Raw genomic sequence first — 16,308 nt, 5'->3', positions numbered from 1 at the left:
CTGCCGAACTAGGATTTGAACTCAGTCTAGCTATCTAAGTCTGTATTCTTATTACCAGCTATATTTTCAGTGTGATAACGCAGATTAGATACACTACAAAAAATTTTTTTTTGCTATAAAAATCTTCAGGTCAGGTACTAAAGTGTTTAGAATAATCAGTTTTTGTGATGTTAATATTAATGACTTAAGGATGCTTGCTGACAAATTCATGACTTTGATTACTTAGCTGCAGCAATAACAGTAGCATCTTACCTCTCATAGTACTCTGATCCTTCTTCTAAGCCAGGAAGAATACCAGTTAGCAATCCTTGTAGACCAGGCTTCAGTGTTTTACCCAAAGGCAGATAATATATCTCATACAAACTCAACAATGTTGGTTTCACTGACATGGCAGCATTTGCAAGGAGAGGAAAGAGTCCAGAACTGTTTTAAAAAATAAAAACAAAAGTGAGAGGCAAAATAACTACAAAATATTAATTCATATATACCAATATGTATGTATATATCTTCTTAAAATGAAATAGTAAGTTATACTGCTTAGCTTAAAATCATATCTATCCTGTATAGTGATGACTTCTATATCCATTAAACAAACCTAGGTCTCTCATCTGAGCTTCATACTCATAAACCCAAAGGTCACCTAGATGTTTCATAAGGCCTTCAAATTCCACAATTCGTAAACAGAATTCCCTCTCTTTCCCTTCCCCAAAACCTGATCCTTCCCCTGTAATTTCCATTTCAAAATATGGCAACAACAACAACAACAAAAAATACGGCAACAGAACCCATCTGTTTGACCAAAAACTGTACATCTCAGAGTGATCCTTGACCCTTAAAAAAATAAAAATCTTTAAACTGGAATCAGTCATCAAGTTTTCTCTCCAAGCCATTCTCCTAGATATTTTTTGTAAATATAATAAATTCTCTCCATTTCCACCAGATAGTTCCTTAGAAAAGACCACCAAGATATCTCAATCACATCTTACCAAACATCATATTTTAATCACTGAATTATCCAGTACTGCTTCAGTGTTGCTCAATAAAGCAACTGTTCTCAATAAAACCCTTCATTGGTTTCCTGCTGGTTACTGCCTAACTGCTTACTGTGGCTTTAACATCTTGCTACTACATACCTCTGTACAGCCCACGCATGCTCACCAATATCACTCCTGCACCCTCTGCTTCAGCTACACTGAACAATTCCTCTCAAGTTCACTTCAGAACTTTCCACACTCTCTTCAGCGCCCAGGCCTTCACACATGCTGTGCTGAAAGGTACAATCCCCGCTCCCTCACTTTCTCCTCATTGTCTGCATGACTCTTAGACTTTCAGGAATTGGCCTAAGCTATTTCCCTGAGAAGACTATCTCCTAATTAGACTAGGTTAGGCTCCTTATTAAATGTTCACATAGTACCCAATACTTACTTATTTCTAATAAGTAACTTTGTTTTATTAACAATAAGTAAATCCATTGCTGTGCTAATAATAAGTAATGCTACTCCTTGAAGCAAAAGGAACCATCAACAAAGTGAAAAGACAACCTACAGAATGGGAAAAAATATTTGCAAACCATATATCTGATAAGGGGTTAATATCCAAAACACGTAAAGAACTTGTACAACTCAATAGCAAATAATAATAATAACCTAAGTACAAAATGGGTAAAGGACCTGAATAGACATTTCTCCAAAGAACATATGTGGTCAGCAAGTACATGAAAGGATGCTTAACATCACCAGTCATCAGGGAAATACAAATTAAAACACCATGAGATCGCATCTCATGACTGTTGGAAGGACCATCATCAAAAAGACAAGAGGTAACAAATGCTGGTGAGGATGTAGAGACAAGGGAATCCTTGTGCACTGCTGGAGGGATTCCAAACTGGTACAGCCACTATGGAAAACAGTATGGAGGTTCCTCAAGAAAGTAAAAATTCCACTTCTGGGACTACATTCAAAGGAAACAAAAACACTAACTCAAAAAGCTATCTGAAACCCCATTTTCACAGCAGCATTATTTATAACAGCCAAGACATGGAAGCTTAAGTGTCCACTAATGGATGGACAGATAAAGAAGCTGTGAGAGAGAGAGAGAGATATATAAAGTGGAATATTATTCAGTCATAAAATGAGGAACTCCTACCATTTACAACCTCTTGGATGGACCGTTAAGGTATTATACTGAGATAAGTCAGACAGAAAAAGACTAATACTGTATGATCTCACTTACAGGTAGAATCTTAACTAACAAAAAAAAGACAAATATAAAACCCACACTCACAGAAAAAGAGTCCTCAAATTTGTGGTTATGAGAGGTAATGGTTAGGGACGAGGTGGGTGTGAGGAAGGTGGTTAAAAGGTACCAACTTCCAGTTATAAGATAATTGAGTACTATGGATGTAATGTAAAACATGACTAGAGTTAACACTGCTGCATGACACACAGGAAAGTTCTAAGAGTAAACCAAGAGTACTCTAAGGAGAAAAATTTTCCCCATTATTCTTTTCTTCCTTCTTTCTGTTGTATCTAAATGAGATGATGATGTTCGCTGAACCTATTGTAATCATTTCACAATATATGTAAATCAAACCAACTTGCTGTATACCTTAAAATTATACAGTGATGTATGTCAATTGTTTATCAGGACAACTGGGGAGAAAGACTAATTCTGATAGGTAGCTCTGTAATATCAGAAAGCAAGAGGCCTTTTGGCCTGGCTGGATGCCCGCTCTGCCTTTTGCTTCAGATGTGTGATCAGTGGAACTGGCGTGTATAGGGCAATAATATATTGGCCCTGCTGCCTGCCATTATGTCCGCTGCCCAGAAGGCCACTGCTGCGGTGATCTTCCTTTGTGGACTGGGAGATACAGGGCACGGATGGGCAGAAGCCTTCACCGGGATCAGAAGTGTCCACACCAAATACATCTGCCCGCACGTGCTAGTTATGCCTGTAACATTACATATGAACATGGTCATGCCTTCTTGGTTTGACATTACTGGGCTTTCACCCAATTCACTGGAGGATGAAACTGGAACTAAGCAGCAGCAGAAAATGTAAAACCTTTGACAGAGCAAGACATGAAGAATAGCATTCCACAAGAGATGAAGAACAGCAATCCTTCTAACAGAGTTATTTGGGGAGGATTAGGGAGGTGCTTTACCATGGTACATGGCTCTGACTACACAGCAGAAGCTGGCTGGTTGTCACTGCTCTGGGCTTCCTTTCCACAGGGCCCATATCAGTGGTTTGAGGAGAGACATTTCTATTCTTCAGTGCCATGGAGACCTGGACCCTTTAGTACCCCTAATGTCTGGTGCTCTTACTGCAGAAAAGCTAAAACCATTGGTAAATCCAGCCAATGTAACCTTCAAAACCTATGGAGGCTTGAGGCACAGTTCATGTCAACAGGAGATGATGGACACCAAGCAGTTCGTCAGTCAACTCCTACCTCCCATTGACTAATGCCACTAAGAGGCCTTGTGTAGAAGTGCGTACCAGCATCGTCTATTAGAATACACACTCCTGTCTGTGCCCAACCTTGAAACCTCTAATGTCTGCAGTGTTAAAATGTTTTGCAAATACACACCAATGACACAGGCTAAATAAAGTCTCCTCATGGGAAATTAATGATCTTTGAAGTTTCTATATACGTATTTGTATATGACATAGTCCAGGATACATTAGTATTAAATTAGCAGTATACACTACCTGATACACTGGTATTGAATACACTAGTATTAAAATAGAGAGAGAAGCAGCCAACTTCTTTCTCCCAAATGTAATTCAGCAAAATGATAAAATAACTGCAACCAGATTTTTTATTATATCACTTGAAAATTATTAGCATGCTTAATTAAAACTTGTTCAGATATAAATGAGCAGTTAAAATGTAAATAGTTTATGTGTGTGGGGACTTACGACTACGGGCTTACACCCCAAACTGCCAAGTCACCATGCAGTATCTGTATTTTTATATATGTGTTCATATATACATAATGATTATAATGCATAATAAGAATGAGGTGTTATTACATTATTCCTAATAAAAGGGATAATGCTTCTAAGTGTCAATAAAGAGCAATATTCCTCTCTTCAATTAATGGCCCTTTTATTTTGGGGGAACAGCTTTTTCTTTGCTGAATATACTTTGTTTAATACTTTTTCTTTGTAGAAAAGAAATGTGTTCCTTCTTTTTTATCCTTCACAACAAACCAAATATTTCCTCTTTGCCACAGACACCTGCTGTCAATATGTGCTGTAATTTAATATTCTGGATCACATGCATGATGGCACTGAAAATATATTTCTACTGACAGAAAGAAACTGGACATCCTTTCAGAGTTTCTACACTACTTAAAGTGGATCTTTAGCTACAGTTTAGACCTGCAGAGTTACTAGAATCTTCGGTCCAGGTAATGAGAATAATTCTGTATTTTCTTGTAATTAAGTGAAAGAATAATTAGGTCATATTCTAGTATGTTCTCCGATATTTAAGGCTGATCTTAAAAATGGTAATTTCTAGGATGATTTGCTCTAAGGTGATTTTCCTCATAGCATAGAATTTACATATTTTGCACATAGGTTTGAAACCAACTACAGCAGGAAATGAACAATTCAAAAATTTTGCTTTACTCTTATTTGCCAATGGACTAATTTGAAATTTTCATGTAGTTAGATGATCTTTTAAAGTTAGCTTTTGTGTAAACATAAAAGTAGCAATTATTTGATTTTAAATAGATTTTTCACAGTATTGGTTAAAATTACTTGAAAACAAATTTCTGGGTAAATCTGTTTAGTCAGAACTCAATACAAATAGTGTAGTTCCCACAGTTTAATATACAGCAAAAATGTATGCTTGATATTTCTGAACTGTTGTTAATTTTTCTGCTGAATTCCAACTGATTAGAACAATATTAGGACTGCATTGGCACAAATGGGTGCTACTTGATGATAGAAATGATTTGGTATGGACTATAGATGATGTTAATAATTAAGCCATATATTTATACCTGCATTTACAATTTTTAAACAATCACTAAATCATTTTACTTTACCTATAAGAATATAAACTGTTGCTGCACTGACACAAATCAGTGAAATCTAATTTACATCAAGAAATATTCCATTGAAACATTCATTGTAACGTGAGAAAATGTAAATCTTTTGCATGGTTTCTATCAATGTGAAATAAAATTGAATTCTGACTTTAAAAAAAAAGGCAAGAGACCATGACTCTATTTCACAGTAATCCAAGTCTATGCCCCAACCAGTAATGCTGAAGAAGCTAAAGTTGAACAGTTCTTTGAAGACCTACAAGACCTTTTAGAACTAACACCCAAAAAAGATGTCCTTTTCATTATAGGGGACTAGAATGCAAAAGTAGGAAGTCAAGAAACACCTGGAGTAACAGGCAAATTTGGCTTTGGAATATAGAATGAAGCAGGGCAAAGACTAAAGGAGTTTTGCCAAGAAAATGCACTGGTCATAACAAACACCTACACATGGACATCACCAGATGGTCAACACCGAAATCAGATTGATTATATTCTTTGCAGCCAAAGATGGAGAAGGTCTATACAGTCAATAAAAACAAGACCAGGAACTGACTGTGGCTCAGATCATGAACTCCTTATTGCCAAATTCAGACTGAAATCGAAGAAAGTAGGGGAAACCACTAGACCATTCAGGTATGACCTAAATCAAATCCCTTATGATTATACAGTGGAAGTGAGAAATAGATTTAAGGGACTAGATCTGATAGACAGAGTGCCTGATGAACTATGGAATGAGGTTCATGACACTGTACAGGAGACAGGGATCAAGACCATCCCCATGGAAAAGAAATGCAAAAAAGAAAAATGGCTGTCTGGGGAGGCCTTACAAATAGCTGTGAAAAGAACAGAAGCAAAAAGCAAAGGAGAAAAGGAAAGATAATAGCATCTGAATGCATAGTTCCAAAGAATAGCAAGAAGAGATAAGAAAGCCTTCCTCAGCCGGTCAATGCAAAGAAATAGAGGAAAACAATAGAATGGGAAAGACAGAGATCTCTTCAAGAAAATTAGAGATACCAAGGGAACATTTCATGCAAAGATGGGCTCGATAAAGGACAGAAATGGTATGGACCTAACAGAAGCAGAAGATACTAAGAAGAGGTGGCAAGAATACACAGAAGAACTGTACAAAAAAGATCTTCATGACCCAGATAATCATGATGGTGTGATCACAGACCTAGAGCCAGACATCCTGGAATGTGAAGTCAAGTGGACCTTAGGAAGCATCACTACGAACAAAGCTAGTGGAGGTGATGGAATTCCAGTTGAGCTATTTCAAATCCTGAAAGATGATGCTGTGAAAGTGCTGCACTCAATATGCCAGCAAATTTGGAAAACTCAGCAGTGGCCACGGGACTGGAAAAGGTCAGTTTTCATTCCAATCCCAAAGAAAGGCAATGCCAAAGAATGCTCAAACTACCACACAATTGCACTCATCTCACATGCTAGTAAAGTAATGCTCAAAAATCTCCAAGCCAGGCTTCAGCAATATGTGAACCATGAACTTCCTGATGTTCAAGCTGGTTTTAGAAAAGGCAGAGGAACCAGAGATCAAATTGCCAACATCCACTGGATCATCGAAAAAGCAAGAGAGTTCCAGAAAAACATCTATTTCTGCTTTATTGACTATGCCAAAGTCTTTGACTGTGTGGTTCACAATAAACTATGGAAAATTCTGAAAGAGATGGGAATACCAGACCACCTGACCTGCCTCCTGAGAAATGTGTATGTAGGTCAAGAAGCAACAGTTAGAACTGGACATGGAACAACAGACTGGTTCCAAATAGGAAAAGGAGTACGTCAAGGCTGTATATTGTCACCCTGCTTATTTAACGTATATGCAGAGTATATCATGAGAAACGCTGGACTGGAAGAAACACAAGCTGGAATCAAGATTGCCGGGAGAAGTATCAAGAACCTAAGACATGCAGATGACACCACCCTTATGGCAGAAAGTGAAGAGGAACTAAAAAGCCTCTTGATGAAAGTGAAAGAGGAGAGTGGAAAAGTTGGCTGAAAGCTCAACATTCAGAAAACGAAGATCATGGCATCCGGTCTCATCACTTCATGGGAAATAGATGGGGAAACGGTGGAAACAGTGTCAGACTTTATTTTTTGGGGCTCCAAAATCACTGCAGATGGTGATTGCAGCCATGAAATTAAAAGACACTTACTCCTTGGAAGGAAAGTTATGACCAACCTAGGTAGCATATTCAAAAGCAGAGACATTACTTTGCCAACAAAGGTTCGTCTAGTCAAGGCTATGGTTTTTCCAGTAGTCATGTATGGATGTGAGAGTTGGACTGTGAAGAAGGCTGAGTGCTAAAGAATTGATGCTTTTGAATTGTGGTGTTGGAGAAGACTCTTGAGAGTCCCTTGGACTGTAAGGAAATCCAACCAGTCCATTCTGAAGGAGATCAGCCCTGGGATTTCTTTGGAAGGAATGATGCTAAAGCTGAAACTCCAGTACTTTGGCCACCTCATGTGAAGAGTTGACTCATTGGAAAAGACTCTGATGCTGGGAAGCATTGGGGGCAGGAGGAGAAGGGGACGACAGTGGATGAGATGGCTGGATGGCATCACTGACTCAATGGACGTGAGTCTGGGTGAACCCCGAGAGTTGGTGATGGACAGGGAGGCCTGGTGTGCTGCGATTCATGGGGTCGCAAAGAGTCGGACACGACTGAGCGACTGAACTGAACTGAAGACCTTAAAACCAAGTCCTGCCTTTACAAAGTGCTTAATAAATGAATTAAGAATCTGTCTTGCTCCTACTTTATACTGAAAACAGAGGTCATCTAGTGGGAACTCCCTCAACTTCCCACACTTCTGCCTTCAACTTTAGGTACAGTGTGACTTAAAACTACAGTAGTAGCCTTGCCTCAGGGTCCAATGTCTACCTTTCCCAGGGCCCTGTTTTATCCAACATACTTTTTCTTTCATATAATTTCTTTCTTCCTGCACTAACAACTGTGCTTAAATTTCTCCCAATGATTCTAAAAAGAGAACAAATGACAACAAAATTCTAAAACCTTTATCTTAATTACTTCCTGGCTTGAAGCTGTCTTCCTACTTCAACTTTTGGAGAAAAAACAAACAAAAAAACCACTTCTGTCTATCACCTTCTGATACGTCTACCCGCTCTATTAAAACTGTTCTCAATATCATCACCATTCTCTACTAAAGGCCACATTTGTTGGTCTACTTTCAGTCCTGACTGTTTCATTTGTCTGCAGTATTTGATACTATTCACCACAACTTTTTCTTGAAACTCATTCCGGTTTTGGCTTCCAGGTGAGCTCTGTCTCCTGGTATATTTTCTCTCTCTGACTCTTGTTCCTTTCCACTGACTACTTTCGTCCACCTGCCCTTTAAATAATGTTAACTCCTAAATATTCACGAGACTTCCCATGAATATTTCCAGGTGGTTCAGTGGTAAAGTATTGCCTGCTGATGCAGGAGATACAGGAGATGAAGATTTGATCCTGGGTTGGGAAGATCCCCTAGAGAAGTCAATGGCAACCCATTCCAGTATTCTTGCCTGGAGAATCCCATGGACAGAGAGAAGCCTGGCAGGCTACAGTCCATGGGTAACAAAGAGTTGGACAGGACACAGCAAATATTCACAGAATGGTCCTGTTCCTTTTCCCTACTTATTATTCACAAGATACTGGCTGATTTCAGTCATTCTCGGACACTTGAATGCTGTCAGCTCTAAAATCCCTCTCTAGGATTTGTATTAGCAAAAGTTTACTTTACACACCCACTTAATATTTGATGGCTCAAATTGCACATCTAGTGTTCTTAGTGACAGCTTAGTGTACTGTATCACATTAAAGAAAGAAACTTGAAGACACAATATGTTTTATCATGTAATAGGTTACAGAATTTTAAAAGTATTGGTATTTAATTATGCTAAAGAATAAACCTTTAGATTAAAAATTTAAAAATCCAACATAATACAAATTCTAGTTTTTAAATTAGCTATACTCTAAAAAATACAGAATAACAATTTTACTCATAAGGTATGTGTATGTAAGACTGTCTGCCATATTTAGACATAGTATTCTAGAATTAATTTATTCTTCTTATATAACATACTGCTAATAAAATTAGATACACTGCAACTTTGTGAAATAGTTGTTTCTTAAGATAAACTTTCTGTTTAAAAAGGAGCAGACATGAGTTATATTGAAAAGTTTTGCCTTAAGGAAGGAATCTGTCAGTTATTATATGTAACACTGAGCAATTCTCAGTTTTTTTTAAAGTGCTCTTCAACACAGTAGTATTATCAGTATTAAAAAATACCTATTACTGACTTTCAAAAAATCCACAAGGAATTTAAAGAGAAGAAACATACACAGTAAAATAGATCAATGAAATCAAAAGTTTGTTTTTAAAAAGACTAAAAATATGATAAACTCATGACAACGCTGACCAAAATGTACAAAAGGCTATCTGTATCGCCGGTGTCAAGAATGAGACAGGAAAACTAAATATGCACATGTAAAAGAATGAAATAAGATCCCTATCTCATGCCACTCACAAAAGTTAACTCAAAATGGATTAAACACTTAAATATAAGGCCTGAAATTATAAAACAGAGGAGAATATATACATAAAAGTTCCTTGACATTGGTCTCGGCAGTGATATTCTGGGACAGGTAACCTAGAGCAAAGGCAGCAAAATCAAGAATAAACAAGTGGGACTGCATCAAACTAAAAGGAAAGAGAGGATAAGATACGGGGAAGCCAGAATGAAAAGTTCTAACATGTTTTAAATCATAGCTCCAAAAAAAGGAAGAGAGAATATATGGAGTAAAGGCAATTTAAAAAGACTTCAGAATTGATGAAAGGTATTGACTCAAACCCATTCACGGATCATAGTCTTGTCATGGTGAAGATGCTTGTGCAACTCAAAGAAGCTATGAGCCATGCTGTACAGGGCCCCCAGAGATAGATGGGTCATAATGAAGAGTTTTGACGAAATGTGGTCCACTGGGGGAGGGAATGGCAACCCATTCCAGTATTCTTGTCACGAGAACCCCATGAATCATATAAAAAGGCAAAAACATACGACACCGGAAGATGAGCCCCTCCAGGCTGGAAACTGTCCAACACGCTACTGGGGAAGAGTCGAAGGTAATAACCGATAGCTCCAGAAAGAATATAGCGGCTGGGCCAAAGCAGAAATGACGCTCAGTTGTGGATGTGTCTGGTAGTGAAAGTAAAGTCCGACACTGTAAAGAAAAATGGTGCATAGGAACCTGGAATGTAAGGTTCAAGAATCAAGGTAAACTGGACGAGGTCAGGCAGGAGATGGCAAAAGTGAACACAGACATCTTAGGAATCAGTGAACTAAAATGGACTGGAATGGGTGGATTTAATTCAGATGACCACTGCATCTACCACTGTGGGCAAGAACCCCTTGGAAGAAATGGAATAGCACTCATAATCAACAAGAGAGTCTGAAATGCAGTACTTGGGTGCAATCTCAAAAACAAAAGGAAGATCTTGGTTTGTTTCCAAGGCAAACCATGCTGTGTCACAGTAATCCAAGTCTATGCCCCAACCACTGATGCCGAAGAAGCTGAAGTTGACAGATTCCATGAAAACCTACAAGGCCTTCTAGAACTAACACCAAAAAAAGATGTCATTTTCATCACAGGGGATTGGAATGCAAAAGTAGGAAGAGAGATCCATAGTAACAGGCCAGTTTGGCCTGAGAGTCCAAAATGAAGCAGGGCAAAGGCTAACGGAGTTTTGTCAAGAGAGCATGCCGGACATAGCAAACACCCTTTTCCAACAATCCAAGAGACAACTTTATACATGGATACCACCAGATGGTCAGTATCAAAATCAGACAGATTATGTTCTTTGCAGCTGAAGATGGAGAAGCTCCCTACAGTCAGCAAAAACAAGACATGGAGCTGACTGTGGCTCATATCATGAGCTCCTTATTGGAAAATTCAAGCTTAAATGGAAGGAGGTAAGGAAAACCACTAGGCTATTCAGGTACAACCTAAATCAAATCCCTTATGATTATACAGTGGAGGTGACAAATAGATGTAAGGAATCAGATCTGGTAGACAGAGTGCCTGAAGAATGACCAACAGAGGTTCATAACATCATACAGGAGGCATTGACCAAAACCATGACCAAGAAAAAGAAATGCAAGAAGGCAAAGTGGTTGTCTGAGGAGGCTTTACAAATAACTGAGAAAAGAAGAGAAGTGAAAGGCAAGGGACAAAGGGAAAGATAAACTGAAGGTAGAGTTTCAGAGAATAGCAAGGAGAGATAAGAAAGCCTTCTTAAGTAAACAATGCAAAGAAATACAAGAAAACTATTAAATAGAATGGGAAAGACTAGAGATCTCTTCAAGAAAATTAGAGATACCAAGACAATATTTGATGCAAAGATGGACATGATAAAGGACAGAAACAGTAAGAACCTAACAGATGTAGAAGAGATTAAGAAGAGGTGGCAAGAATACACAGAACTGTACAAAAAATGTCTTAATGACATGAATGACCACAGTGGTGTGGTCCATCACCTAGAGCTGGATATCCTGGAGTGTAAAGTCAAATAGGCCTTAGGAAGCATCACTACAAACAGATCTAGTGGAGGTGACGTAATTCCAGATGAGCTATTTAAAATCCTAAAAGATGATGTTAAAGTGCTGCACTCAATATGTTAGTAAATTTGGAAAATTCAGCAGTGGCCTTAGGACCAGAAACAGTCAGTTTTCATACAATTTCAAAGAAGGGAAATGCCAAAGAAAGTTCAAACTACCAGACAACTGCACTCATTTCATATGCTAGCTAGGTAAAGCTCAAAATCCTTCAAGCTCAGCCTCAGGAGTATGTAACCTGAGAACTTCCAGATGTACAAGCTAGGTTTGGAAAAGGCAGAGGAACCAGAGATCAAATTGTCAATATTCTCTGGATCACGAAGAAAGCAAGGAAATTCTAGAAAAACATCTACTTCTGCTTCGCTGACTACACTAAAGCCTTTGACTGTATCACAACAAACTGTGGAAAATTCTTAGAAATGGGAATACTAGACCACCTTACCTGTCTCCTGAGAAACCTGTAGGTCAAGAAGCAACAGTTAGAACCAGACATGGAATAGCTAAACAGTTTCAAATTGGGAAAGGAGTACGACAAGGCTGTAAATTGTCACCCTGCTTATTTAACTTATATGCTGAGTACATCATGCGAAATGCCAGGCTGGATGAATCACAAGCTAAAATCAATATTGCTGGGAGAAATCAACAACCTCAGACATTGCAGATGATATCATTCTAGTGGCAGAAAATGAAGAGGAACTAAAGAGCCTCTTGATGAGAGTGAAAGAGGAGAGTAAAAATGCTGGCTTGAAACAACATTAACAAAACTAAGATCATGGCAACCAGTCCCATCACTTCATGGGAAATAGAAGGAGAAAATGTGGAAGCAGTGACAGTTATTTTCCTGGGTTCCAAAATCACTGTGTGTGGTGATTGCAGCCATGAAATTAATAAACACCTGTTCCCTGCTGGCTCAGACAAAGAATCCACCTGCAATGTGGGAGACATGGGTTCAATCCATGGGTTGGGAAGATCCTCTGGAGGAGGGCATGGCAACCCACTCCAGTATTCTTGCCTGGAGAATCCCCATGGACAAAGGAGCCTGATGGGCTACAGTCCACGGGGTCGCAAAGAGTTGGACACGACTGAGCGACTAAGCACAGCACACAGTCCTTGAAATGAAAGCTATGACGAACCTACACATCATATTAAAAAGCAGAGACATCACTTTGCTGACAAAGTTCTGTACAGTCAAAGCTATGGTTTTTCCAGTAGTCATGTATGGATATTTGAGAGCTGAAACATAAAGAAGGCTAAGCGCTAAAGAATTGATGCTTTTGAATTGTGGTACTGAAGAAGACTCTTGAGAGTCCCTTGGATTTCAAGGAGTTCAAACCAGTCAATTCAACCTTCAGGGTTTGAACGAATATTTAATTCATTGGAAGGACTGATGTTGAAGCTGAAGTTCCAATACTTTGGCCATCTGATGGGATGAGTAGACTCACTGGAAAAGACTCTGATGCTGGCTGGGAAAGACTGAAGGCAAAGAAGAAGGGGTTGGCAGACGATGAGATAGTTAGATACCATCACTGACTCAATCTACATGAGTCTGAGCAAACTCCAGGAGATAGAGAATAGAGGAGCCTGTCACGTTACAGTCCATGGGGTTGCAGAACTGAATACAACTTAGGGACTGAACATACATAACACTGATTCACATATTTTAAAATCCCAATGAATCCCAACCAGGATAAATAAAAAGATGAAAGTGAAAGTGATAGTTGCTCACTTGTGTCCAACTCTTTGTGACCCTATGGGCTGTAGCCCACCAGGCTCCTCAGTCCATAGGATTCTCTAAGCAAGAATACGGGAGGGGGTTGCCATGCCCGCCTCCAGGGGACTTCCCAACCCAGGGATCTAACCTGGGTCTCCTGAATTGTTGGCAGATTCTTTACCATCTGAGTCACCAAGGAAGCCCATTTATCTCTAAATGTTGTGTTAGTCGCTCAGTCATGTCCGACTCTTTGCAACCCCATGGACTGTAGCCTGCCAGGCTCCTCTGTCCATGAGATTCTCCAGGTAGGAATACATCACAGTAAAACTGCAGAGTACTGGGAATTCCCTGGTGTTCCAGTGGTTAAGACTCTGTGCTTCCATTCCAGAGGATCCAGGTTTGATCCTGTCAGGGAATTAAGATCTCACAAGCTGCACAGTGAGCCATAATAAATAAATAAAACACAATGCTTTTAAATTTGAGTAAATTTTTCTAATGTACTTTTTTATCAAAATAATTACAACTGATATTGAAAACTTTCATCATTAAGGAGTTTTCAATTGTTTAGCTTTTACTGCAAAAAACATAAAAAAGTTTTAAAATACTTTATTTACACGCAAACACATAGTAAAATGATCTCACCTATATAAAAAGAGATCTTTGGCAAGTCGCTTAGGTCCAATGATTTTGAAGATAATTTCGTACGTTTCAAGTGCCTTCCGATGAACTCCACCCGGTAGTGCTGGATGCAGACACTGAGCTAGGCGCTTGCCTATGGTCAGCTTTTTGGGTACTACTTGGTATTTTGCATTATTTTGTAAAACCTTGAAGAAAACATCTTAATTCAGTTGAGAAAGAATATTGCATTTCATTTTACTTCCATTTTCTGGCATAGTATTATCAAAAATCCTTGATATAGGACTTCAAAGGAGAAAAAATTAGAGAGGATGTAAAAAAAATTTTTGTTTTTGTCAGTTACATCAGTAAAACTAGACTGAAAATTAAAACTGAGGATTTAAAAATATTTACTAATTTGTTAAAAAATCAATTTGTTACATGTAAACAGAAATAACATTTTTATGAAAAATAATAGTATTTTCCAAAATAAATTTGCTCAGAAGAAAGGTACTATTTTAGATTTTTGAAAATCTTTTAACAGCCTTCAACCTTTTTTTTTCTGATACACTGTTTGAAATATATTTAGAAAACTGAACCTCAACAAAAACATGTAGTTGGAAGAGGAACAACCACTGCTGTAGTATATCATTTTACAGCAAGAACACACATAAGATTATACTTGTCCATTTGCTTTTACTAATTTCCCAACTGGACCAAATACATATTGCTGTATTCAACCACCGCATTTCTTTAGAAAAGATGGTCAAGGTAGAATTTATAGAAGATGCAAACTCATAAATACCACCCAAAGGAGATTAATTTATTTAAATAATAGAAGATTTATAAATGAAGTTCTTCAGAGTATTATGGCAAAACGCTGCTGCTGCTGCTGCTAAAGTCGCTTCAGTCGTGTCCGACTCTGTGCAACCCCATAGACGGCAGCCCACCAGGCTTCCCCGGCCCTGGGGTTCTCTAGGCAAGAACACTGGAGTGGGTTGCCATTTCCTTCTCCAATGCATGAAAGTAAAAAGTGAAAGTGAAGTCGCTCAGTCGTATCTGACTCTTAGTGACCCCATGGACTGCAGCCTACCAGGCTCCTCCGTCCATGGATTTTCCAGGCAAGAGTACTTAATAAACATTCAGAATGTATATGGTACAATAGACGAGAACTGGAATTGAGATGAAACACAAAAGAAGTCCTTTATTTTAGAAAATAAAGAACTGAGGTTAAAATATATAAAATGATTGTTCTGCCAAAGGCAGTACAAAAGCAAAGCAGTAGATCCTTCCAGTTCATAAAAAAAAAAAGTAAATTTGAAGGGTCTGAGGTCTGCTTAGATATAACATTTTCAATGGTCTTCAATTCAGTCTTCAATTGGATGTAACCAATATAAATAAAACTAGACTTTAAAACGCAAAGCAAATCAAGGCCACAACATCAATAGGAATTCAACTACAAAAAAATATTTTTTTAAATTAGCTGCCTTTCATTTCTAAAACATTAAATTGAATTTTAGATGTAGGAGCAAAGAATCAATATTTACACATATTTGAAAGAAAAGTATAAATAATTATTACCAGAAGTTCCTCTGCAGAAGGAAAGTTAATGATCTATAACAAAATGCTTCAATAAAGAAATTCTACTAATACCAAATAAAAACTTTTAATAAAGCAAAATACGGCACTATTTTCTAAAATCATTTGAGTTAAAAAACTTGTATAAATAAGGTGAAAATTTAGTATATTAATAAATGATAAAATTTTAAACTAAAACATATTTAGACTATCTGCAACAGATTTGTACATATATAACCCTTGCCTTGTATCACCATGACTTTAGTTAAGTTTCACTGGTGCATTGCATATCCTATGTTGTGGTATCTGGATCAGTGAAATCTGTTTTCATGATATGGATAACTATAAAAATTAATAGTACTTAATTAGGCAAATTAATTTCCAAAGTTTAATGAACTGCTTTTACACACAGTTCCTACTAGTAGTAGTGTCAGTCGCTCAGTCGTGTCAGACTCTTTTCGACCCCATGGACTGTAGCCTGCCAAGTTCCTCTGTCCATGGGATTTTCCAGGCAAGAATACTGGAGTGGGTTGCCATTTCCTCCTCCAAGGGATCTTCCAACCCAGGGATGGAACCCACATCTCTTACATCTCCTGCATTGGCAGGTGGGTTCTTTACCACTGGTGCCACCTGGGAAGCCCCAAACATACATTTTATAGCCAGGCAGTTCTGAATTATAGTCAGTGCCTTTTACAAAAGTGTAAAAAGCTTTTTACAAG

At 38.1% G+C, this 16,308-nt stretch overlaps 1 protein-coding gene and 1 pseudogene across 6 annotated transcripts in view; one reads left to right on the top strand and one right to left on the bottom strand.

The window, feature by feature from the left end:
• The window catches only part of DOP1A (DOP1 leucine zipper like protein A), a 130,868-nt gene that overhangs the window by 69,531 nt on the left and 45,029 nt on the right, over positions 1 to 16,308 (bottom strand). For 5 of the 6 annotated variants that reach the window (XM_070376250.1, XM_070376249.1, XM_070376251.1 and 2 more), the window contains exons 3-4: positions 14,039 to 14,220; positions 253 to 423 (exon numbers count right to left, since the gene is read on the bottom strand). In XM_070376250.1, the coding sequence (XP_070232351.1) occupies positions 253 to 423; positions 14,039 to 14,220 (353 nt within the window). The remainder of the gene's footprint in view (positions 1 to 252; positions 424 to 14,038; positions 14,221 to 16,308) is intronic. The other variant, XM_070376255.1, reaches the window with a different exon arrangement.
• On the top strand, positions 1,549 to 3,465 carry LOC102264977 (acyl-protein thioesterase 1-like; annotated as a pseudogene).

The sequence above is a fragment of the Bos mutus genome, chromosome 9 (genome assembly GCF_027580195.1).
Source record: "Bos mutus isolate GX-2022 chromosome 9, NWIPB_WYAK_1.1, whole genome shotgun sequence".
Taxonomy (NCBI): Eukaryota; Metazoa; Chordata; class Mammalia; order Artiodactyla; family Bovidae; genus Bos; species Bos mutus.
Note: the sequence above shows the minus strand (reverse complement) of the source record. Positions and strands in the feature narration are given on the sequence as shown.